Here is a 24,614-nt window from a genome sequence, read left to right as displayed (position 1 = left end):
GAGTTTTTCTTATCCACTCGGATTCTACAGGCAAAAACTGCCATATATAGCTAGCTCTGTTATACAAAGATTCTCTGCTGTTTTTAAACCCCACTCCATGGTGAAAGTTTCGGTGAAGGAAGTTTATGATTAACCTTTTTTCACCATGGAGGGGCGTTTAGTCCGCTACGATCGCAACTGTCTGGGAGATGGGGACTAATCCCACCTCATGTTGTATAAATCCAAAGCAATTTAACGTAGTTTTGGAATGGTATATTCACTACAGTAGTAAACTGGTGCAAATAAATCTAAAAGCAAAGCATAATAGCAAATTATTAACGCGCATAAAATTATTTTCTACGGATAAATCTAGATATTTTCCGCAAATATTCCAACCGACGAGGTGGCCGAGTGGTTAAGGCGATGGACTGCTAATCCATTGTGCTCTGCACGCGTGGGTTCGAATCCCATCCTCGTCGACATATACATTTTTCTCCATTACTTTTGCAAGTGTTGCGATGATCTATTAGTCTTTACAAGATAACGGCGAATTATGAATAATAAGAGTATTTTGTATTATAAAGCAAGACAAGTGAAGGCTTTATACAACCTGTTCACATAGTACTCTAAATCCTTGCATACTATAACCATTCTAAATGTCCATATAATGCAGATATCCGTATAATACGGTATTCATAGGAAGTGTTACCAAAATTAGGAAAAAGAAGAATATGGATATGATAACCTATTATAGCACTATTATGTATAGGCTGAGTAAAAGTCCTGATGATTGTGTTTATGTTTAATCTTAAATGTTAGAAGACACCCACATTATTTTGTTAGTGAAAGTGATACAGTTTTTAATCTGTATGTCACAGTAGAAAACATGGAAATAGTCATATTTTACAAATGTAGGCCTAGACCCTAACTGCGTGGGGGCGCTATTACCCAATAAAAGGCAAAAGGAGGCAGATTTAACTATTTCTCTTGGTGTTGGGTATAGAGAAATTGTAACGGACTATTTTTGTAGCCACTAAAACAAGCTGACCAGACCTCACGCGCACGTGCGTCCGCGTGTGCCATCGCGCGTATGTTTATTTTGCCCCCCCCACACCAGACCAACTATATTAACTTGGGGACAGGTCGAAAAGCATTCAACATTTATGGCAATTTAGCTAGCACGTTTATTGTTGCTAGGTAATTTGTCCTGGAATATAAACATTGGTTTGTTATTTTACCTAAAATGCACAAGACAATTAATCCACAGATTAAAGGGTAATCATCCTTCTTCAGGCTTCTTCTTTGGACTTCATATGGTGGTTGGCAACCAATTTAAGGTACATTACCACTATAGACTGGTGTGTGGAGCTTAGTTCATCTTTCAATCACCCACGTGCTCATACTCTCCATGCTCATAAAAACCAACGAGGAGATGGGAGAGGTGGGACTTGCACCGCATTAAGCTCCACAAATAGAACCAAGATCTATTTTCGCGCCTGGCTACTCAGACGCTCGTTGAATTGCGAGAGCAGTGTGGGTGCAATGATTGAATAACATGTATGTGTACATTTGGTTCGTTGGACAAAGCCTATGGAGAAATTAATGGCGTTTTTGTAAGGTTTTTGGATAAACACTGAAAATAAGGTCGGCGGTAAACACAGACTTAGGAGATCTTAATTTACATTTTGTTCCATGTGATCATTTTCATCAGCCAACTTCACTTTTTATGAATGTCGAAGCATAAATGTTACAAAGAAAAGCACATAAAGGCTTCATAATTCATAAAGGACATGTTAACTGACTGATATTATCTCATAGAACAACAAAATATAAGATCTCCTAAGCCTAGAACTTATATTTGGTGTTTATCCCCGAAACCCTATTCTTTCCCCATTCCTTTTCCCCATAGATATGGCTGAACAAACCAGAGGGAACTCATTTCTGTTTTAGGACTACAAGCTGGCTCGCTCTATTCATCGTCGTTTTCACGGCATGAGGTGTGTCAGTCAAACAAAACAGAAATGGTTTATTGATTTTTATTCAAATCCAATGCATACTCAGTGCAACGAATCTAGAAGGACATAATTCAATTTAGGCCTAACTAACAAATGTGGGTACACATTACAAATGGCAACACATCCAAATATTCTGCAATTGGAGCATTTTGCTTGCACAGTGTTTCTTCTCAATACATGTTATGGGCTTGTTTCTCATCTAGGTTTCTTAAATTAATACTCTGAAGTTTATTCTGTTGATTATCAGTAACCTCAATAACGAGGTCTACAATACACTTTAGCACCTGCTAAATGAATAATTGTTTAAGACATTTTTCTGATGGTGGCGAAATAAGCACTAGCAGTGAAATATGAACCCCTTCCTCTCGATAAAGTCATCTCCCCTGTCTTCAGAAGCGTTTATCAGATCTTTACAACACCTAAAAAAACAGCACTTAATTTATGTTGTCATAATTAATAAGCACTATTTGTAGATTAACTTCAGACAGAGACACTATAATGTTCTGCAGGAGTATGCAGGGGTTCAGTTTCACTGTGATAGCAGCAGAGGCCATCAGATGGGTGGTCTGGATCCTGTTCTTTATTTAACCCTTTATTCACCCCCCCCCCTCTATTCAGAACTGTTCATTAAAAAGTCAGTATGCCCTCTATTGGTCAAGCAGGAGATTTCGCCTTGTTCTTGTCCTCTGATTTGGAGGTGACGATCCAGCGGTAACAGTCAGTGATTCTCTTGTTTTGTTCTACAGCACAGCTAGTGCAGTACACAATGCCCAGAGCCAGCATCACCACAATGAAAACACACAGGGGCACCAGGAGTGCTACGAGAAGCCAGCTCTTGTCCTGCTTCCTTTTGCCCTTACTGTCAGGCCGCTCTGCCCCTAATGCGAATGCTGTTGTTTGGTCTGGAAGTGGGACTCTGAGTGTGATGGTGGGGGTGGTGGCGGCCTTAATCTCAGAGTTACTGTCTGGGGTTTCTACCACTCTCCCAGCCCCCCTGTCATTCTGGACTGCTGGGTGGTGGCTGTCACTAACGCTGGGCACCACTGAGGGATCACCTTCTTGGCTTTGAGTGACATCATCTTCCTGGGAGGATGAGCCGGGCAAGGGTGTGACAGTGTTCTGAGCAGGCTTTCTCCGTGTGAGAACATCCCAGTGTGAGTTATGGTCATTCGACGGCCTGTGTGGAACCGGCATAGAGGCTGTCTTCTCAGTAGGAAGCCTCTCAAGGCTGGTCTGCTCTGTCAGCCACTCCAAAGCTGTGGTGTCAGTAACCCAGTCTGGGAATTCGGGGACCCAGGAGAAAGAGGTTTGGTAGGATGAGGTAGCTGTGGATGAATACTCATGTTCACCCTCTGGAATGGCCTTACAGGAATACTGGTCTGACTGCAGCTCGTACCCTGCCTCACAATAGCACTCAAACCCACCCACATAGTTGAGACACTTCTGGTGGCAGCTTGTGGAGATCTGACAATCATCGATGTCCTGGCATAAGCCTGGATCATCGGGCAGCTCAGTGAAGCCTGGGCGGCAGTGGCAGGCATAGGAACCAGGGGTGTTCTCACATCTGTGTGCACAGTTGCTGGAATCTTTGCATTCATCGACATCCACACATTCTCCGTCTTCATCAGGCTCGTAGCCCTCATTGCAGCGACACTCAAATGTCCCAGGAGCATTTACACAGATTTGAGGGCAGGGCGCCTGCAGACACTCATCAACATCCAGGCAGTTGCGTCCACCAGGTGCCAACAGGTAACCATTTGGACATTTGCAGCGGAATCCTTTAGTATTCTCTTCACAGTCAAACTCACAGTTGGCCGTGCCACAGGAATGGTTCGGCTGGCAGGTCTGGCCGTCCTCTGCCAGTGTGAAGCCTTCAGAACACTCACAGTAATAGTGTGTGTCAGCATTCTGACAGAAATGCTCACAGCCACCATTTTCCTCTTCACACCAGTCCTGGGGGCCATCAGAGCAGAGGGGGGCATCCTTTGACCAGCCCACACTCCCATCCTCCCTCAGCATGCAAAGAACAGACTGGTCTCCTAAGCTGTCTTCATTATCTGGGCAGGGCAAGGTGGCTACTGAACCAAAGGGGATGTGAGTGAGGATGGTGCTGAGCAGGCTGAAAGGGGTGGTATACAGTGCAGGTCCCCCTCCCTCACTCTTCAGAGAAGGGCACATCCCCCGGTAGGTGTAGTGACACATGAATCCATCCACAGCCAGTGAGCAGGAGCCATCCAGCCATTTGAAGTTGTCGTGCTGCTCCCGGGTGTCAGCAGCAGTGTTGACGCTTATGACGACACAGCGGGGTGCGGCACAGGTACTAGGTGAGTCCGCTCTCAGCCAGTTTCTGTACTGGGTGTCCTGTTCACCTGTGATCCATTGGAATCCCCTGAGTGGGCGTGTGGCAGAGCACTGCCTGGGCTGGCGATGGAGCCCAATCCACAGTCTGACCCTGGCCCGAGGGCCGCGCTGCTCCACCGACGAAAGGAGCTCATGGACCATAGCCGCTTCCTCAGAACTCTTTAGGGTTGCCAGGGAACCACGTTTGTCCTTGCAGAACCTTGCAGATTCCCGAAAAGTCTTACGTTGGAAATAGACGGCGTAGCAGCCATCTGCAGTGCAGAGGGCATCTTGTTCCTGCAGCTCTTGTCCCAGAGTCCAGGGAGGCCAGCAGGCACACAAGACTGTCAGAAGAGCACAGGAGCGCAAGGCACAGCTCATCTTCCCCATCTGTACCATTGTCTTTTCTCACCTAACTACACCTCTCTCTAAGTAATACTTTTTTTCTTTCTGCTTTTTTGTTAATACTCCACAACTTTTCCCCAAACAAAACTATTCTCTTACATTTAGTCAGAGGCCTTTCTCCTGAGCTCCTTGCTGGTCTACCTCTGCCTTGGTAGCAGCATTCTAACTGATCTGCAGGAGAAAGAAAAGAGACGGGAGGGAGGGGAGAAAGAAAGAAGGAGGGTATGTAAAGGAAAAAGGATTGTGTGTTTTTGGAAGAGGGGCTGGGTAAAGACTGACTGTGTGGAGGATGGGGGGGGGGCTGCTGTGCTGGACGATGGTTTTCTCTTGTGCCGTATGGTTTTCATAACTTTAAGGGAATGACTCGCAACCCTGCTACCAACCACCCCCCACCACAACAATTTCTTCAGCTCCAGCCACAATAATGGAAACTGATTCATTTTCCCAGTTTCTCAGACGGATGAAGAGTGGAGACTGTCAAAACTTATCATTGTTTTTGTTCTAATGACCGATCTTTCCTACATTCTAGGCGTTTCCATTCTCTTTCTGATGTATATTCAACCGTGAAAACAAACCATCTCAGGTACTGAATTCCATGTCCAGATTCTCGTAAAAAATCGTCTCTCTTTTTCAAACGTCTGTTGGCTGTTACGTTTAGAGAGTTTTTCATGTGGCTGGATTTATCCCCCCCCCCCAAAAAAAAACAACCCAAATATGATTTATAATTGTTAATTCTTGACACACTCATGATGCCTCGAGATGTGAAACATTGGTACAGTGTTGGATGATTGGGTCAAGATGTGTGACTACGCAGGTTTACATAATCTGTGGGAAATGGAAAGTATGCAGACAAATAGTTTGTGTGCAGAGCTTTTTAGGGTCAGGATGAAAAGGAGCAAGGGAGTTCACTGTGGCGTTACCAATACAATAGCCACTGTACCAGTTTACAGGTTATCCAACAGTCACAGAGTTCAAGCAATGGCTGTTTTTGTTCTCTTTGTCTATTTTCCAACCGTCTCTAAATTAAGTCCACCTTTGGTTTCCAATACTGTGGGACTCACTACTGCATCACTGTCACAGCAGGTATTAGCTTGATATTTTTGACCATCCCTGGGGCAAAATACAGTATGTTTCAAACAGTCTGAAATCGTACTGGTCTTTTCCAAGTCAAACAATTCTGGTTCAGGACAATATCCTTCCAGATGGCTCCCAGATTGTATTTTCCATAATGTGCTAGTAGGCTAGATACAGTACCATGCCAAGGGCTTAGTATAATACACATAGAAGAATATGTCTTTCCTGCTGTTGACATCTGGGTGAATTTGTATTGTGGGTTATATCAGGCACATGACCTTCTGAGACGCCACAGATGTCAAAACACACTTAACAGATCAGTATCAAAACACTGTTTGAATATCTGTTTTTTTTTGGTCATCATTTCGTCTTCATTTTATAATGACCAATGTGAAGGTCCGGTTAGCCCTTGTCTGTTGACATAGTGATAGGAAACAGATCAATACAGTGTCTGCTCCTCCAATCACTGAGTGTTTAGGCCTACAATACAGTGTCTGCTCCTCCAATCACTGAGTGTTTAGGCCTATGCCGACACACTCATTGAGGTCATCTGGGGCATCAGCTCAGTGAGTTCCAGATGTCTATCAGATTGACCTGCTCTGCTGGCTTGAGTTTCAGTGCAAACAAATAGGAAACTTGAGCCTTCTGAGTTCACTTCCTGCTCCAGGTCAACTCTGCAGAGCTTATCAAGCATGCATTCCTTTTAATCTCATATATATATATATATATCTTTTTTTTGTTATTTTCTTGATTGTTTTATAAATGAATACATCCATGCTGCAGCTTGAGCTGCCCACACCTGGTGTTGATGAACACATGACCAAAAAAACAAATAACTTATTCATAATAAGTTAATGATAACTAAATAAATAATGTTTGTTAGCTTGACTATCACTGATTTGGCAACACTGAATAATTTATCTTTACATAGTTTGAAACTGTGAGTGCAGCTTTAATTGAAGTTATCCTAACACTGGCTGTCAGAGGAAGGCCTTAAAAATTGTCAAAGACTCCAGTCACCCTAGTCATAGACTGTTCTCTCTGCTACCGCACAGCATGCGGTACAGGAGCGACAAGTCTAGGTCCAAGAGGCTTCTAAACAGCTTCTACCCCCAAGCCATAAGAGTCCTGAACACCTAATCAAATGGCTACCCAGACTATTTGCATTACCCCCCCCCCCCCCCCTCCCCTCTTTTACACTGCTGCTACTCTCTGTTATTATCTATGCACAGTCACTTTAATAACTCTACCTACATGTACATATTACCTCAATTACCTCGACTAACCGGTGCTCCTGCCCATTGACTCTGTACCGGTACCCCCTGTAAATAGCCTCGCTATGGATGTTTTACTGCTGCTCTTTAATTATTTGTTACTTTTATTTCTTACTTTTTTGTTGTTGTATTTTTCTTAAAACTGCATTGTTAAAAATAACATTTGATTAGATGATTCTGTTCTTTGGGATTTGTTTAGCTTGGCTGACATGGCGCACATAATTCACAAGGTCAGCAGCGTGTATTCCTGTTATGTAATATCAGTGATCCAGAACCAGCTATGTTTGAACTGTTGAACACGGAGCCAAGTAACAGAAGTAACAGGACTCAAATGCGCTATGGTTTGTGTGAATAAAATCCAACACGGTGGTTGATTTTTTACATTCATTCTGTATTTTGTAAACTTGTGTGAACAGTGTGTGAAGAGAACGTTTTGTTCTTTTTTAGTTACAAGAAAGACTTGTTTCTCCCCAAACTAAGGCTTGGATCAATCTATGAATTAGCTAGCCAACCAATAGGAATGGTAAAACAATGAAGCCACTGAGAGCAGACCTCTGCCCAAGTACACACCAGACTAGACTATTTATCTATACCCATCTGGGACACTGACCAAAAATGAAGGGGTGTTCAGCTCCACATCTTTCCTCCTGACCTTACCGTTGCTGTAGCAGCAGGGAGGACACCAAGACTTTATAAATCTGACCAGCTCTCAGACAGAGCCCAGAGACCCACGGGGACCTCTCTGGCGTAGCTCTCAGACAGAGGAAAGAAAGATTGTCTGTGGCAGGAAGAGAGTCTTGTGGTAGGGATTGCTCTTTCTTCCTCTCTTTCTCACACTATTTCTCCCTATCTTATTCTCTCTCTTTCTCCCACTCTTTCTCCCTCTTCTTTTCCTTCTCTTTCTCCCTCTCTTTCGCCCTCTCTTATTCCCTCTCTTTCTCCCTCTCTTTTCCCCTCTCTTTCTCCCTCTATTTCTCCTTCTTTCTCCCACTCTTTCTCCCTCTTCTTTTCCTTCTCTTTCTCCCTCTCTTTCTCCCTCTCTTTCTCCCTCTCTTTTTCCCTTTCTCCCTTTCTTTTCCCTCTCTTTCTCACTTTATTTCTCCCTGTCTTTCTCCCTCTCTTTCTCAATTTCTTACTCTGCCTGGCTTTCCAATTAGTCTGCATGAGAGTCTCAGATATGTTAGCCCCTCCTGCTTCCAAAGAGCCAAAATCCAGCCTTCGCCGTTTTCAGTGAGGAGTTCTGGAGTTGAATTATGGAATTGCAATAGATAGAACAGACATGGTTCTATATATTCCATTCTATATATTCCACTTATATGTGAATATGCTGAGACCTAGCATCCTATTGAAAATGTCCCAGGTGTAGTATAAACTGCCACGACCTCTCTTATACCCTCTCCTCCTCTTTCTGTCCTCACCATTAATGCATGTAGCATGTGTTGCTCTTATTGCTGCTTGTGTGGAAATCATATGTTGCCTCTGTCTCTATGGACCTGGCAGCCAGTTTACACATACCTCAGACCTTGTCTGATATGCAGTGCAGTGCTAAGGCACAATAGATTAAAACGTTGCCTTTTATTGTGATTGATGGCTTGCTTTTGTCCAACTATTCCTACTGTATGTATGAACCCTGGAGATATTAAAGTAGTTCAGGTTCTCAGACTGGCTCCACCTGTTTTTAGTTACTCAGTAGACCTTCTCTGAGTCTCAGTATTCTCAGCTGATCTTTCTAGTTGTTGTTCATTTTTTAATCATGTCATTTTTGTCATCTTTGATCCATAATTTCATATTTGGATATTCTCATTTACAGGTGTCTTGTTCCTTGACTTTTCTGACAAAAGGGCAAAGTTCAGGCTCAAAATCAGCCGTCTTGTATAGATGTAAACCGTATCACTGTTTGCTTGTGTTGGTCAGACCGCCCATGTCCTTCATGTTGGCTTCCAGGCACCATGCATCAGCCGCCCGAGGACTCCCATTAGACATACTGAAACAATTAACTACAGCCATGTGGTCAACTAATGGTAGGGAACAAATTCCCATTGATTTTGTTATGGGGTAAAGGAAAAAGAAGATAATTATATCCACGTCTTATACTACACTGTCTCAAACCGTTTGCAATTCATAAGCAAATGTTTTCAGGCTACCTCTCTTTCAACAAATACATTGAGCTCCAAAAGTATTGGGACAGTGATAATGTTGTTGTTTTGTCTCTATACTGACTATGAGGTTAAAGTGTCGACCTCATTCCAAATCCAAAATGCTGCAGTACAGAGCCAAAACAACATTAAAAAACCTTTGGAGCTCACTGTAATTACACATTCAGATGCATTAAAGGTACAATGCAGCCATTTTTATCTCAATATCAAATCATTTCTAGGTAACAATTAAGTGCCTTACTGTGATTGCTTTAAATTAAAATGGTTAAAAAAAATCAACCAAATTAGCTTCTTACCAGAGAGCAATTTCTCAAGCAAGAATTTTTCTAGGACTGTCTGGGAGTGGTCTGAGTGGGGAGGGGAAAACTGAAAACTAGCTGTTATTGGCAGAGGTTTGGAACTCTCATCCTTATTGGTCTATTAACTAATTTACCGGCTGGTGATGTCACCTTGCAGGCAAAACTCCATCCCACCAAAGCAGGCTGAAATTTCAGTCGGTCTTTTCAAACAGCTCTTACACTAGGAAATTAAAATAACTTTTACAATTTCATAGTATTATTCCAACTTCACAGTCTGGAAATATATATAAAATGTTTTTGACTGCAACGGGCCTTTCCTAAAAAAGAGACCAAGCATTTATTCAACTCTGAAATCTTGACCGTGAACAAAAGTTTCAGAGAGTTAATGTGTACATTGTGGAATTCCCTGTTTATTCCACCAGGTCCTAGAGGTCCCATCATGGTGGGAGTGACAACATAATAGAGTCATAATGACCTCCATAAAATAGGACCGTAATGTCCACACCATTGAATGACATTTAATGATAGGTTCTCTATGGTCCACACAGCTAGCTGAGGCTGCTGATATAGTGAGTGTACAAATACATCTAGGCCCCTGAACTTCTGGTAGGACATATGAGTAGAGGGTAATGGCTATATTTACCTATTTTTTTTATTAAACTTGGCAAGTCAGTTAAGAACAAATTCGTATTTACAATGACGGCCTATTAAAGATGACCATATTATAGTGTAATGAGACGTGTTTATGTCTTGAGTGCTGAGATGAAAGCCACCAGAAATACAGACACTACCCCCCAGTCTTAACTCTGTTCAGTCTCAATTCTTGCAAAACGAGAGGAAAATGAAGAACCTCCTCTACTTGCAGTGCTCGATACTTCCCAGATAGTTTGAGTGTTTTTTTTTGTTTTTTTTTACCAGACTCAGATTCCTGGCCAACACTGAAATCTCTATCCGACACAGTGTGGTATATCTGTTTCCATCATCAACATTTTTAGCTGTCAAGACTTGTCTTTGGTGGAAAATTAGGTCATGCTTTATGTTTGTGAGGGTTGCTGAGATTTATAAAGATTGTCCTACTTGAGCAGTATACTGATTTGTTCTGTCTTTCAACTGTGAAGAGGTCATTTATTAAATGTCTGATTACAACAATTACAACAATATCATCACAACCTCTTTTCCACATGGGATTTTGTCAACGCATTTGAGATCGGCTCTTGCTGAAATGTTGATGTCATCTTTATAGTTCTGTACATGCTCTACTCACAGTTTTATTTCACAACACTGAAGTGTGGGATGTAGCATTTAATGTTTTGTGAAATGGATAGATTTCAGAGGTTTCTCATTTCAGTGAGTTACAGTAAGCCTGTTAGCCCTATGCTGTACCAGTAATACAGATTTAGGAGACACCACACCCCGTCTCAGCTAACTCTGGCGATCCCTTCCATCTTCACTGAGTTAAGGAAATCTCCATTTAGTTTTTTTGCACTTTATTTATCAAATAATCTTCAAAGCCTGTAGGGATATTCAGATGTCTGATTGTGGACCTTCTTACTGACAAATGTATTTGTTTTCTATGATTGTGTTATGCTTTTCGTGTATTGACGTGTATAGTGATGTGTGTATTGATGTGTATAGTGTATTTTGATGTGTATATTGTATATTGATGTGTATAGTGTATACTGAAGTGTATAGTGTACAGTACTGTGCAAAAGTTTTAGGCAGGTGTGAATAACTGCTGTAAAGTAAGAATGCTTTAAAAAATAGACACGTTAATAGATTATATTTATCAATTAACTAAATGCAAAGTGAGTGAACAGAAGAAAAATCTAAATCAAATCCATATTTGGTGTGACCGCCCTTTGCCTTCAAAACAGTATCAATTATTGTAGGTACACTTACACAAAGTCAGGGATTTTGTAGGTATATAGTCAGGTGTATGATTAAACAATTATACCAAACAGGTGCTAATGATCATCAATTCAATATGTAGGTTGAAACAATCATTAACTGAAACAGAAACAGCTGTGTAGTAGGAATCAAACTGGGTGAGGAACAGCCAAACTCAGCTAACAAGGTCAGCCATAATATTACAACACATATTATGGCTGAACTCAAATGTGCTGCTTGATAAAATACCTGTATTTATGGGAAAGATGTTTGAAAAGGGTATTTTGTTCTTAAATGATATTGTAAATTGGAATGGTAGAGTTATGTCTTTCATGGAGTTATCAGAATTATACGGGAAGGTCTGCTCAATCCAAGAGTTCAACCAATTGATTACAGCATTGCCCCAAAACTGGAGGAGGCAGGTGGCAGCGGGAGGAGGTAGGGAACTGGTCTGTCTGCCCAATATAAAAGATCAATACTGGTAGAGGAATAAAAATAGCATAAATAGGAAAGTATACCATTTTCAACTGAGGACCAAAATGTTGACATCTGTGCCATACAGATTGCAAAATAGTTGGGAAGAGATTTTTGATGTACTGATTCCATGGTACAGGGTGTATGAGTTGATATATAACATGATGCAAGATTCAAGACTTCGTGCTTTTCAGCTAAAATTATTATATAGAATTCTTGCCACCAACAAATGTGAATATTTGGGACGTAAAATCATCGAAGCTCTGCAGATTTTGTTGTGAGGATACAGAATCAATAGACCATTTATTTTGCTATTGCCCTCAGGTAGCCTGTTTCTGGTCTCAGGTTCAGGAATGGCTGAAAATGATCTAAAATTGACCCTAGAAATAGTACTGTTGGGAGATCTGGAGAGACCTGGTCAGTCAATTACTGATATACAATACTCTTAGTAAAAGTATTTATCTTCAACATGCAGCCTGTGGATTCTATTCGATTAGATAGATTGAAATTGTATGTTAAACATCATAGTTGAAATATATATGTTGCGTAGAAATCCGAAGAGGGTGGCCAGCAGAGATAGGTGGGATGGGCTGAGGGAAGCTGAGGGTTGGGATGTGGAATTGGAGACAAGTGGGAGTAGAGTTGCTTGGCGGGAGATAGAATGATGGTCAAAGATAAAGTATAAAAAAGTCCAAATCAAAGGAAAAATAAAACATAATAAAAAGTACATTTGAATGACACTGAGGGGCAGTGTTTTTACAACCAATGCCGATTTGCCTGAGGCTGATGCCGTGCAGGCGTTTGTACACATGCATATACACACACTCTCATTCAAATACAGACATACACGGACACACACATATGTAAATAGTACCAGACATGCACTCAAACATATACAGTTGGCCCTGCTGTTATGATTTAGTTGTCCTTGATGTCTTTAGTTGTTTTTTTAATTTTTGCATTATAGTTTTCTTTTGTCTTTTCCTTTTTTCTCATGAGTCCCCAATGTTGGTGCATTTGGGGGGATCGCGAACCCTGAACTGTTCCTGTCCCCGTTTTATATGGCCTTGTGAGAGATCTGTCAACTCAACTATGCAAGAAAACACAGGAATTGGGGTACATAAAAATAGCAGCAGGTGCTCTTGACTGATGAGTCAAAATCTGAAATATTTGGCCGTAGCAGAAGGCAGTTTGTTCGCCGAAGGGTTGGAGAGCGGTACACGAATGAGTGTCTGCAGGCAACAGTGAAGCATGGTGGAGGTTCCTTGCAAGTTTGGGGCTGCATTTCTGCAAATGGAGTTGGGGATTTGGTCAGAATTAATGGTCTCCTCAATGCTGAGAAGTACAGGCAAATACTTATCCATCACGCAAAACAATCAGGGAGGCATCTGATTGACCCCAAATTTATTCTGCAGGATGACAACGACCCCACACATACAACAAAAGTCATTAAGAACTATCTTCAGCGTTAAGAAGAACAAGGAGTCCTGGAAGTGATGGTATGGCCCCAACAGATCCCTGATCTCAACATTATCGAGTCTGTCTGCGATTACATGAAGAGAGAGAAGCACCCGAGGCTGCCTAAATCCACAGAAGATCTGTGGTTAGTTCTCCAAGATGTTTGGGCCAACCTACCTGCCGAGTTCCTTCAAAAACTGTGTGCAAGTGTACCTAGAAGAGTTGATGCTGTTTCAAAGGCAACGGGTGGTCACACCAAATATTGATTAGATGTAGATTTTTCTTCTGTTCACTCACTTTGCATTTTGTTAATTGATAAATATAAACTAGTAACACGTCAATTTTTGAAAGCATTCTTACTTTATAGAATTTTTTCACACCTGCCTAAAACTTTTGCACGGTACTGTATATTGATGTGTATACTGTATATTGATGTGTATACTGTATATTGATGTGTACAGTGTATACTGACTGATGTGTATAGTATATATTGATGTGTATAATGATATGTATAGTGATGTGTATACTGATGTGTATAGTGTATACTGATGTGTAAAGTATATATTGATGTGTATACTGATGTGTATATTGATGTGTATAGTGATGTGTATAGTGTATACTGATAAGCATAGTGATGTGTATAGTGATGTGTATATTGATGGGTATAGTGTATATCGATGTATATAGTGTAAATTGATGTGCATAGTAATGTGTATAGTGTGTATTGATGTGTATAGTGTGTATTGATGTGTATAGTGTGTATTGATGTGTATAATGTGTATTGATGTGTATAATGTATATTGATGTGTATAATGTATATTGATGTGTATAATGTATATTGATGTGTATAGTGTATTTTGATGTGTATGGTGTTTAATGATCTGCATAGTACAGTCGTGGCCAAACATTTTGAGAATGACACAAATATTAATTTTCACAAATTCTGCTGCCTCAGTTTGTATGATGGCAATTTGCATATACTCCAGAATGTTATGAAGAGTGATCAGATGAATTGCAATTAATTGCAAAGTCCCTCTTTGCCATGCAAATGAACTGAATCCCCCCAAAAACATTTCTACTGCATTTCAGCCCTGCCACAAAAGGACCAGCTGACACCATGTCAGTGATTCTCTCGTTAACACAGGTGTGAGTGTTGACGAGGACAAGGCTGGAGATCACTCTGTCATGCTGATTGAGTTCGAATAACAGACTGGAAGCTTCAAAAGGAGGGTGGTGCTTGGAATCATTGTTCTTCCTCTGTCAAATATGGGTTACCTGCAATGAAACACGTGCCGTCATCATTGCTTTGGTACAAAAAGGGCTTCACAGGCAAGGATATTGCTGCCAGTAAGATTGCACCTAAATCAACCATTTATCATTCATCAAGAACTTTAAGGAGAGCGGTTCAGTTGTTGTGAAGAAGGCTTCAGAGTGCCCAAGAAAGTCCAGCAAGCGCCAGGACCATCTCCTAAAGTTGATTCAGCTGCGGGATCAGGGCACCACCAGTACAGAGCTTGCTCAGGAATGGCAGCAGGCCGGTGTGAGCGTATCGGCACGCACAGTGAGGCTAAGACTTTTGGGGGATGGCCTGGTGTCAAGAAGGGCAGCAAAGAAGCCACTTCTCTCCAGGAAAAACATCAGGGACAGACTGATATTCTTCAAAAGGAACAGGAACTGCTGAGGACTGGGGTAAATTCATTTTCTCTGATGAATCCCCTTTCCGATTGTTTGGGGCATCCGGAAAAAAGCTTGTCCGGAGAAGACAAGGTGAGCGCTACCATCAGTCCTGTGTCATGCCAACAGTAAAGCATCCTGAGACATTCATGTGTGGGGTTGCTTCTCAGCCAAGGGAGTGGGCTCACTCACAATTTTTCCTAAGAACACAGCCATGAATAAAGAATGGTACCAACACATCCTCCGAGAGCAACTTCTCCCAACCATCCAGGAAACGTTGACATTTTGGGTCCATAGCCAGGAAACTCCCCAGACCTTAATCCAATTGAGAACTTGTGGTCAATCTTCAAGAGGCAGGTGGACAAACAAAACCCCCAAAATTCTGACAAACTCCAAGCATTGATTATGCAAGAATGGGCTGCCATCAAGAATGTGGCCCAGAAGATAATTGGCAGCATTCCAGGGTGGATTGCAGAGGTCTTGAAAAAGAAGGGTCAACACTGCTAATATTGACTCTGCATCAACTTCATGTAACTGTCAATAAAAGCCTTTGACACTTATGAAATGCTTGTAATTATCCTTCAGTATTACATAGTAACATCTGACAAAAATATCTAACGACACTGAGGCAGCAGACTTTGTGAAAATTAATATTTGTGTCAATCTCAAACCTTTTGGCCACGACTGTATATATTGACCTGTATAGTGATGTGTATTGTGTAAATTCTTGTGTATATTGATGTGTATAGTATATATTGATGGTATAGTGTATATTAATGTATATAGTGATGTGTGTAGTGTATATTCATGTGTATATTCATGTGTATAGTGTATATTGATGTGTATAGTGTGTATTGATGTGTATAGTGTGTATTGATGTGTATAGTGTGTATTGATGTGTATAGTGTGTATTGATGTGTATAGTGTGTATTGATGTGTATAGTGTATATTGATGTGTATAGTGTATATTGATGTGTATAGTGTGTATTGATGTGTATAGTGTGTATTGATGTGTATAGTGTATATTGATGTGTATAGTGTGTATTGATGTATATAGTGATGTGTATAATGTATATTGATGTGTATAGTGTATATTGATGTGTATAGTGTGTATTGATGTGTATAGTGTGTATTGATGTGTATAGCGATGTGTATAATGTATATCGATGTGTATAGTGTGTATTGATGTGTATAGTGTATATTGATGTGTATAGTGTATATTGATGTGTATAGTGTATATTGATGTGTATAGTGTGTATTGATGTGTATAGTGTATATTGATGTGTATAGTGTATATTGATGTGTATAGTGTGTATTGATGTATATAGTGATGTGTATAATGTATATTGATGTGTATAGTGTATATTGATGTGTATAGTGTGTATTGATGTGTATAGTGTGTATTGATGTGTATAGCGATGTGTATAATGTATATCGATGTGTATAGTGTGTATTGATGTGTATAGTGTATATTGATGTGTATAGTGTATATTGATGTGTATAGTGTATATTGATGTGTATAGTGTGTATTGATGTGTATAGTGTGTATTGATGTGTATAGCGATGTGTATAATGTATATTGATGTGTATAATGTATATTGATGTGTATATAGGGCTCATCTGTGAAAAAGACCTTGGCCTCAGCATGACTCCCTGTCAAAATAAAGGTTAAATAAATAAATGTTCATGCCAAGTTATTACATCCGTAAGCAGAAGTGGTAACGGCTTCTCTTACTCTGCTTTTCAAAGGGCTATCATTCCTCCACGCTTATATAGTGTTGAAGGGAATAATTGTGGTAGGATAATAGTACAAAATGACTCATAGATCATTGATTTACCAGATGAGATATAGACTCAGCTTTTCCATATTTCACACATATCAGCGTGTCTGTCACTGCCTTTCTGAGGGCAGGAAGAAATGGCCGTATCAACGTGAAGGATTATCAAAGGAAGATGACTGGATCCTGGTAAATGCATTAACAATAGAAGGTGATTCCGGAAAAGGGAATGCCACATGAAAGCTTTACCGGAATCCAAGCCTCAGACTCTTGACGACTGCCTGTGGAAGTCCACAACCTTTCTCTCTAAAGGACAGGGTGGAAGGTGCCCTTGAGACTGGTACTAAGTCACCCTGGGAGACGCAAAAGGACCAAGTTCTCTCTCTACTCTGCTTCTGTTTCTCCTGTTGAAATGGTTCATGCTTCTGTAGTAACGGTTTATTGTTGGTTGTGTAATAATATACAATGGTTGTGGGGCATTATGAAACCCTTTGGTCTATAGTTGATTTGAAGACTATATTCTGCCAGATGGATTGTGCTAGCTACACATATTTCTTACCTAGTGATTCAACATTGTAGATTTGTAAATATGCCAGATGATAATTGTTTTATTGTTGATGACAGGGGTTGACAGTTCCTTCTTGATTTGTTTAATATATGTATACCTCTAAATGTCTCTATCTCCATTACACACAAATCATCCCATAGTCAATTATACTATTTTTGATCTCAGGAGTTTAATTCATATAATAGGGAGGGGACATTTATTCAAATAGACTAAATGTTATTTTTTTTTTGCAAAACACCGGAGCACACAGAAGCATGCACATGGTCACCCCACTGATCTCTGCTTGTGGTCCTGGACCCTCTGCTTGTGGGTCACTGTGATCTCTCTGAGGGCCCTTGGCCTGTGGGTCACTAGGATGTCTCTGAAGGCCCTTGGCCTGTGAACTGGCTATTAGTGGGGCTTTAGCTCGATGGTTGCCATATGGTAATAAACTCCAGGCAGTCTCCAGTTAATTCTCTGTGATGTGGTGCCTTTGTCCTTGTGCTGTTTCCACAGTGCCTCATGAGGACGCTGGAATGAAAGTTTCCTGGACCTCAAGCGTTCCTGAGCCAGGCTCTCTGAGCCAGGTTCTATCAAAATAATGGAAATAATGTTTCCAGGCAACAACCATCTCAACCTTCTGAGTCCATTCAAAGAGCTTTATAGACACTCAGAACCGATGAATGTCGTTTGAACCCATGTCAATTGATGAGTGTCATTCTTATGTGAACCCCTCTGTTGTGGAGACAACGGACAGCTGCTGAACACATGCCTGACACTCAGGAAAAATGAAACACGATAACCACTGTGTATACATTTCATCCCATTTAGTAGAGAAAGAATGTACATGGCACAGGGTCATTGTACAGCAGCCGTGGTGCATTGTAACGGACTGTACGGTTTCCAATAGGACAAGACACAGGAAATATTTTCACACATGAAGGAATTGTCTGCTCTCGCACAGCTTGGAAAGGTTAGTGCCCTGCTTGTATAATAATCCCATTTGAGTGTCTTTTCAAGAAAAAAATCTTCAGAGCAGCTGATATTCTACCCAGAAGCAGGACTGGAGCCCACTGGTCCATGCTGATTATAATGAGCAGGATTAAGGGGACAGAGGGGCATAAATATACAACTGGAGATTTGTGAACCATTTTAGGGCTGCAAAGTAAGTATTTACAGATAGTTTTGGCAATCTAGGTAAGAAAACAATTTAGCCATTGACCTTAGTGTTTTCTGTTTCTAAACGTTTATGAGAGTATGATTCATAGAATGTCACCTCCCACTGTGCTAACCCCGTAAAATCTCTGTCCCCTGTTCAGACAGTAAAACCTGACGTTATTCCTCACTAAGGGGCGTCAGGGGGATGCACCAACAACCATATGTGTGAAACAGCTACTGGCAAGCTGAATGGATTTGTTATGGGCATTTAAAATACTCTGGAGACAACAAATAAATATTCCAAGTAGAAAACAGTTGTTTTCTTTTTTGAGCAAAGGTCATGCTGGGAGCTGGAATACACATTACCTTGAGTATGGTTTTAACAGCATAATGGGCTAAACTCACTAGTATATTTCAGTGGAATATGAGGCCAAATAGGATGGAGATTGTGGAAATGGTTTTAGACAGACGTGACTAAAGACCTGAAACATTAAGATTCTAACAAAGAAAATGAACATGTGAAACGAACGTCAGTGTGTTGCTAACAGTTTAGCTTCCTCCACTGTCCCTGTCCCCATACCGGGCTCGAGACACACTTCCTTGACAATGTACCAACGGGTTGAGCTATCGAAAAATCTCTCACCGCGGACATAGATTGAACAAACCATGTTGCTATGGAGCTGAGGGTGGCATCAGGAGCATCCAGTGTGTGAGCCAGGCGCTAGGTTGCAGATGGGTGCTATGCCATAGGGGGCGGCAGCGTAGCCTAGATACGAGTACCATACTAGTAAGATACCAGTAACATCCTAGTAAGATACCAGTGACATCCAAGTAAGATACCAGTAACATACCAGTAAGATACCAGAAACATCCAAGTAAGATACCAGTAACACACTAGTAAGATACCAGTAACATACCAGTAAGATACCAGTAACATCCAAGTAACATACCAGTAACATACCAGTAAGATACCAGAAACATCCAAGTAAGATACCAGTAACATCCAAGTAAGATACCAGTAACATACCAGTAACATCCAAGTAAGATACCAGTAAGATACCAGTAACATCCAAGTAAGATACCAGTAAGATACCAGTAACATACTTGTAAGATACCAGTAACATCCTAGTAAGATACCAGTGACATCCAAGTAAGATACCAGTAACATACCAGTAAGATACCAGAAACATCCAAGTAAGATACCAGTAACACACTAGTAAGATACCAGTAACATACCAGTAAGATACCAGTAACATCCAAGTAACATACCAGTAACATACCAGTAAGATACCAGAAACATCCAAGTAAGATACCAGTAACATCCAAGTAAGATACCAGTAACATACTAGTAACATACCAGTAACATCCAAGTAAGATACCAGTAAGATACCAGTAACATACTTGTAAGATACCAGTAACATACTAGTAAGATACCAGTAACATACTAGTAAGATACCAGTAACATACTAGTAAGATACCAGTAACATACTAGTAAGATACCAGTAACATCCAAGTAAGATACCAGTAACATACTAGTAAGATACCAGTAACATACTAGTAAGATACCAGTAACATCCAAGTAAGATACCAGTAACATCCAAGTAAGATACCAGTAACATACTAGTAAGATACCAGTAACATACTAGTAAGATACCAGTAACATCCAAGTAAGATACCAGTAACATCCGAGTAACATACCAGTAATATACAAGCAACATTCTAAGTAAGATACCAGTAACATAGCAGTCATTACCAGTAAGATACCAGTCCTCCTGATTTTTGTTTCAGATTTAAATAGTTGTGTTTGACATAGTAGATTTTTTCACACTCATATTTAGAGTATGTGTGTGTGTATGTGTGTGTGGGGGGGTCTAATGTAAAACAGGTCCACTACCATGGTGAGTATGAGGGGTAACGTGGCAGCTGGCACAAAGCCCTCCAGTCGAATGCCCATTACATCCCACAGGGAGGGGCCCAGTTTAAGGGGGAAGAGAAGACAATGTGAATAGAAATATAGCCTTCAATAAGCCTCCTGTACTAATTTCCCACCGATCCAGAAATGTCTGACTCAACTCAAGCTAAGTAGGAGTCTTACACATAGATCTGCACACAGCCTCCACAATTGTAGAGCAGGCTACATAAACAATAATCAATGACTTAATTGCAACTTTGAAAAACATGATGGATGTTGAGGTTTGGTTCTCCTATCTTTGCAATTTACCGTGATGCCCACCCAATCTGCCCATGCTTTCAAGACAGGAGGTGACAGAGCAGAGACCACCAACACAGTGGTGAAACGCCTTTTAATCACACTGGGACTATCCCTGTGTACAAACACACACAGGTCGTTAAGCAAATAATTTGCTTTGCTATAGCACTAGTACACAACATTACACTATTGACAGACTGCTGTGTGGACTGGGACTGCTGTGTCCCAGTATAAACTACCTACAAAAGAACAGGCAAGAAGTAAACAGGACAGAATGGACACCCTGCACACTCCATCAAGCGTCAACAAACTATCATTATTATCCAACTGGCATACTTGTGTTGAAATCATGCATTTTTAAGTCTTCCCCTGCCATGCGAAGGCCTACGAGAGTTTGAAGGTAAATTGTCTTGATAAACTATTTTATGTCAGATGGTGTACAGCTCAAGAGGATTATCAGTATGCCAAAATAGCTTCAGAATAGCTCATGTCCAGGTTCTGTATTTTGTGCTAACTCTGACCTCCGCTGGTCATTATACGTATCACATTCCCTTTCAATAGAAATGTTAGGGTCTGAAAGACCTCCTCAACCAATATATAGAGTCAACACAATACACATAATGGTAACAATAACAATATACTTTATGACTATGGACTGCAATGTCTTCTGGGCGTTAAAAACATGTTAAATTGTGCACAGCAAAGAAGAAATAACTAGCAAAGGCCAAATGATTGAATTAGTGGATAGAAGTTATTTGTAGTTTTAAGAGAGATGTTGATTGGTTAGTACACTACAGGACCATACTTTTGGACACTTGATTGTCGAACATCTCATTCCAAAATCATGGCCATTAACATGGAGTTGGTCCCCCCTTTGCTGCTATAACTCCCGAGTGGCGCAGCAGTCTAACACACTGCAACTCCGTGCTAGAGGTGTCACTACAGACCCTGGTTTGATTCCAGGCTTTATCACAATCGGCTGTGATTGTGAGTCCCATAGGGCGGTGCACAATTGACCCAGTGTGGTTAGGGTTTGGCCGTTGTAGGCTGTCATTATAAATAAGAATTTGTTTTTAACTGACTTGCCTAGTTAAATAAAGGTTAAATAAAAATATAACAGCCTACACTCTTCTGGGATGACTTTCCACTAGATGTTGGAACATTGCTGTTGGGACTTGCTTCCATTCAGCCACAAGAGCATTACTGAGGTTGGGCGATTAGGCCTGGCTCGCAGTTGGCGTTCCAAATCATCCCAAAGGTATTTGACGGGGTTGAGGTCACGGCTCTGTGCAGGCCAGTCTAGTTTTAACTCACCGATCCTGACTAACCATTTCTGTATGAACCTCACTTTGTGCACGTAGGCATTGTCATGCAGAAACAGGAAAGGGCCTTCCCCAAACTGTTGCCACAAAGTTGGAAGCACAGAATCGTCTAGAATGTAAGTGTATGCTGTAGCATTAAGATTGCCCATCACTTGAACTAAGGGGCCTAGCCCGAGCATGAAAAACAGCCCCAAACCATTATTCCTCCACCACCAAACTTTACAGTTGGCAATTGGGGCAGGTAGCGTTCTCCTGGCATCCTCCTAACCCAAATTCGTCCGTCAGACTGCCAGATGGTAAAGCGTGATTCATCACTCCAGAGAATGCATTTCCACTACTCCAGAGTCCAATGGCGGCGAGCTTTACACCACTCCAGCTGACACTTGGCATTGCGCGTGGTGATTTTAGGCTTGTGTGAGGCTGCTCAGGCCATGGAAACCCATTTCATGAAGCTCCCGACGAACAGTTATTGTGCTGACGTTGCTTCATGGTGCAGTTTGGAACTCGGTAGTGTCTTGCAACCGAGGACAGATGATGTTTACATGCCACACACTTCAGCTGTCCCATTCTGTGAGCTTGTGTGGCCTACCACATCGCGGCCGAGTCGTTGTTGCTCCTAGATGTTTCCACTTCACAATATCAGCACTTACAGTCAACCTGTGAAGCTCTAGCAGGGCAGAAATGTGACAAACTGACTTGTTGGAAAAGTAGCATCCTATGACAGTGACACATTGATAGTTACAGAGCTCTTCAGTACAGGCCATGCTACTGTCAATGTTTGTCTATGGAGATTGCATGGCTGGGTGCTCGATTTTATACACCTGACAGCAATGGGTGTGGCTGAAATAGCCGAATCTACAAATTTGAAGGGGTGTCCACATACTTTTAGTGTATAGATTAAGGAAGCCTGATCGGTCCGCTAACAAACAGATTTTACTCAATAAAAAAACTGTTCTACCTTCCCCTGGTATGTTGCTTACCATCCAACCGCAAATAACACCTTTATCAAAAAGGCAAAGGATATCAATGGTGATGCTTAAAGGCATGTGGAATTCCCAGCCAGACCCAGTTCTACAGTATTTATTCAGGACAGCAAAAGTTTCTCTTGTTGTAATCCCCATACTAATTTGAGATGCTGGTGTTCTCTTCGGTCCTCTGTCCTGCTCTCCCTCTATAATGATCATTAAGCATAGACATCTGCAGTTAAAGTTGAAGCAAACATTCAAACAATACAATCAAACAAAGCCTAACTGGGGTAGGCTATGTGTGCCATACTCTCCAAAAAAATTCATTTCAACACATACCAAAATCTAACCTTCCTTTAATGCTGGATCATGGAGACTAATGGCATGGTTGAGCTAGTAACAGGGCCGGTTCCAGGCATAAGCGACGTGGTTGCTTAGGGCCCCCACGACCAAATATATATTTTTAAATCAGGAACTGAGTCGGGTCTCAATTTACTTTTGAGAGTAACAATAGTAGAAAACACCAGGTGAAATTTCAAAATTTGCTTGTGTTACTTTTTCTCTTGTTATGTCTCTCACTGACAGTCAATCAATTAGCCATGACAGCTAACAATTGTTAGATTGGTAGTTAGTCTAGCCAGCTATCTAAACTTGTAGTAATCATGACCGGGCAAGTGTGCAGGGAACCTGACCTCCAGGGGCCCCCCATTGATTTCGTTATTCTCACTCAGACCATATTAACGTGGCATGTCATTACAAAATGTGTAGAATTACAGGAAATTAGCTCTCCATCCCATGGCAAAATATGTAGAATAGCAGAAAACGTGCTTTAAAACTGCAACATTTTCTCAAAGTCCCATGGCAAAATACGTAGAACGACAGAAAATGAACTTTAATAAGTAAAATTTTTCACTTCACTGTAAGAGGGGGCCTATATTGTTTTGCTGCAGGGTGGCAAACTATTAAGTGCAGTACTTTGGACCAGGGCCCTACAGGCGGCAGGTAGCCTAGCGGTTAGGAGCGTCGGCCCAGTAACCGCAAAGTTGCTTGTTGGAATTCCTGAACCGACTAAGTGAATAATCTGTCAATGTGCCCTTGAGCAAGGCACTTAACATTAATTGCTTGCTGTGCTGAACAATGGGCAGTTCAATACCTCTGTCAGTTAAATATGTTATGTGTGTATTTGATCTGGATAAGAGCATCTCCTAGAGCCGCCCCTGGCTAGTACTGTAATAATGAAAGGGAAGTTGTCAGACACCAACCAGAGGTTGCCCATATAGTATAGGGAACATGTAAAGCTGTGATGGAACAGCAGCATTCTGAATTGATGTGAGGTCAAATAAAATGCTCAAGTATTGGACATGCCTTAATTTCCTCCTGTTTATGGCCAGCTTCCACTCCAGAAAGAACCAAATGCTGTCAGCCTTTGGTTATGCACTCAATCATTAGGTAACAACAACATAATTGATTATACACATTCTAGATTAGAAAACAGAGAATCAAAAACAAACAAACATCACAGTAATAAAACCACCATGTAATAATAGTATCATATAGCAATGATTAAATCAGACATTAAAGATGTGGACACCATGATGGC

At 41.1% G+C, this 24,614-nt stretch overlaps 1 protein-coding gene and 1 non-coding gene across 2 annotated transcripts; one reads left to right on the top strand and one right to left on the bottom strand.

The window, feature by feature from the left end:
• The first annotated feature begins 376 nt into the window (after positions 1-376).
• trnas-gcu lies at positions 377-458 on the top strand. Its single transcript has one exon. It is a non-coding gene; the product is annotated as a tRNA-Ser (tRNA).
• Positions 459-2,001: 1,543 nt separating this feature from the next.
• On the bottom strand, positions 2,002-4,942 carry cd248b (CD248 molecule, endosialin b). Its single transcript, XM_021591497.2, has one exon. It carries the CDS (start codon positions 4,731-4,733, stop codon positions 2,649-2,651), a length of 2,085 nt encoding a protein of 694 aa, XP_021447172.2. The 5' UTR covers positions 4,734-4,942; the 3' UTR covers positions 2,002-2,648.
• Between the last annotated feature and the right edge of the window lie 19,672 nt (positions 4,943-24,614).

This window comes from Oncorhynchus mykiss, chromosome Y (genome assembly GCF_013265735.2).
Source record: "Oncorhynchus mykiss isolate Arlee chromosome Y, USDA_OmykA_1.1, whole genome shotgun sequence".
NCBI lineage: Eukaryota > Metazoa > Chordata > Actinopteri > Salmoniformes > Salmonidae > Oncorhynchus > Oncorhynchus mykiss.
The sequence above is the reverse complement of the archived record's forward strand: the minus strand, read 5'-3'. Positions and strand labels throughout refer to the sequence as shown.

What these genes read in the sequence shown, in the direction of transcription:
- cd248b (XM_021591497.2), bottom strand. Translation starts at nt 4,733, where the DNA reads ATGGTACAGATGGGGAAGATGAGCTGTGCCTTGCGCTCCTGTGCTCTT.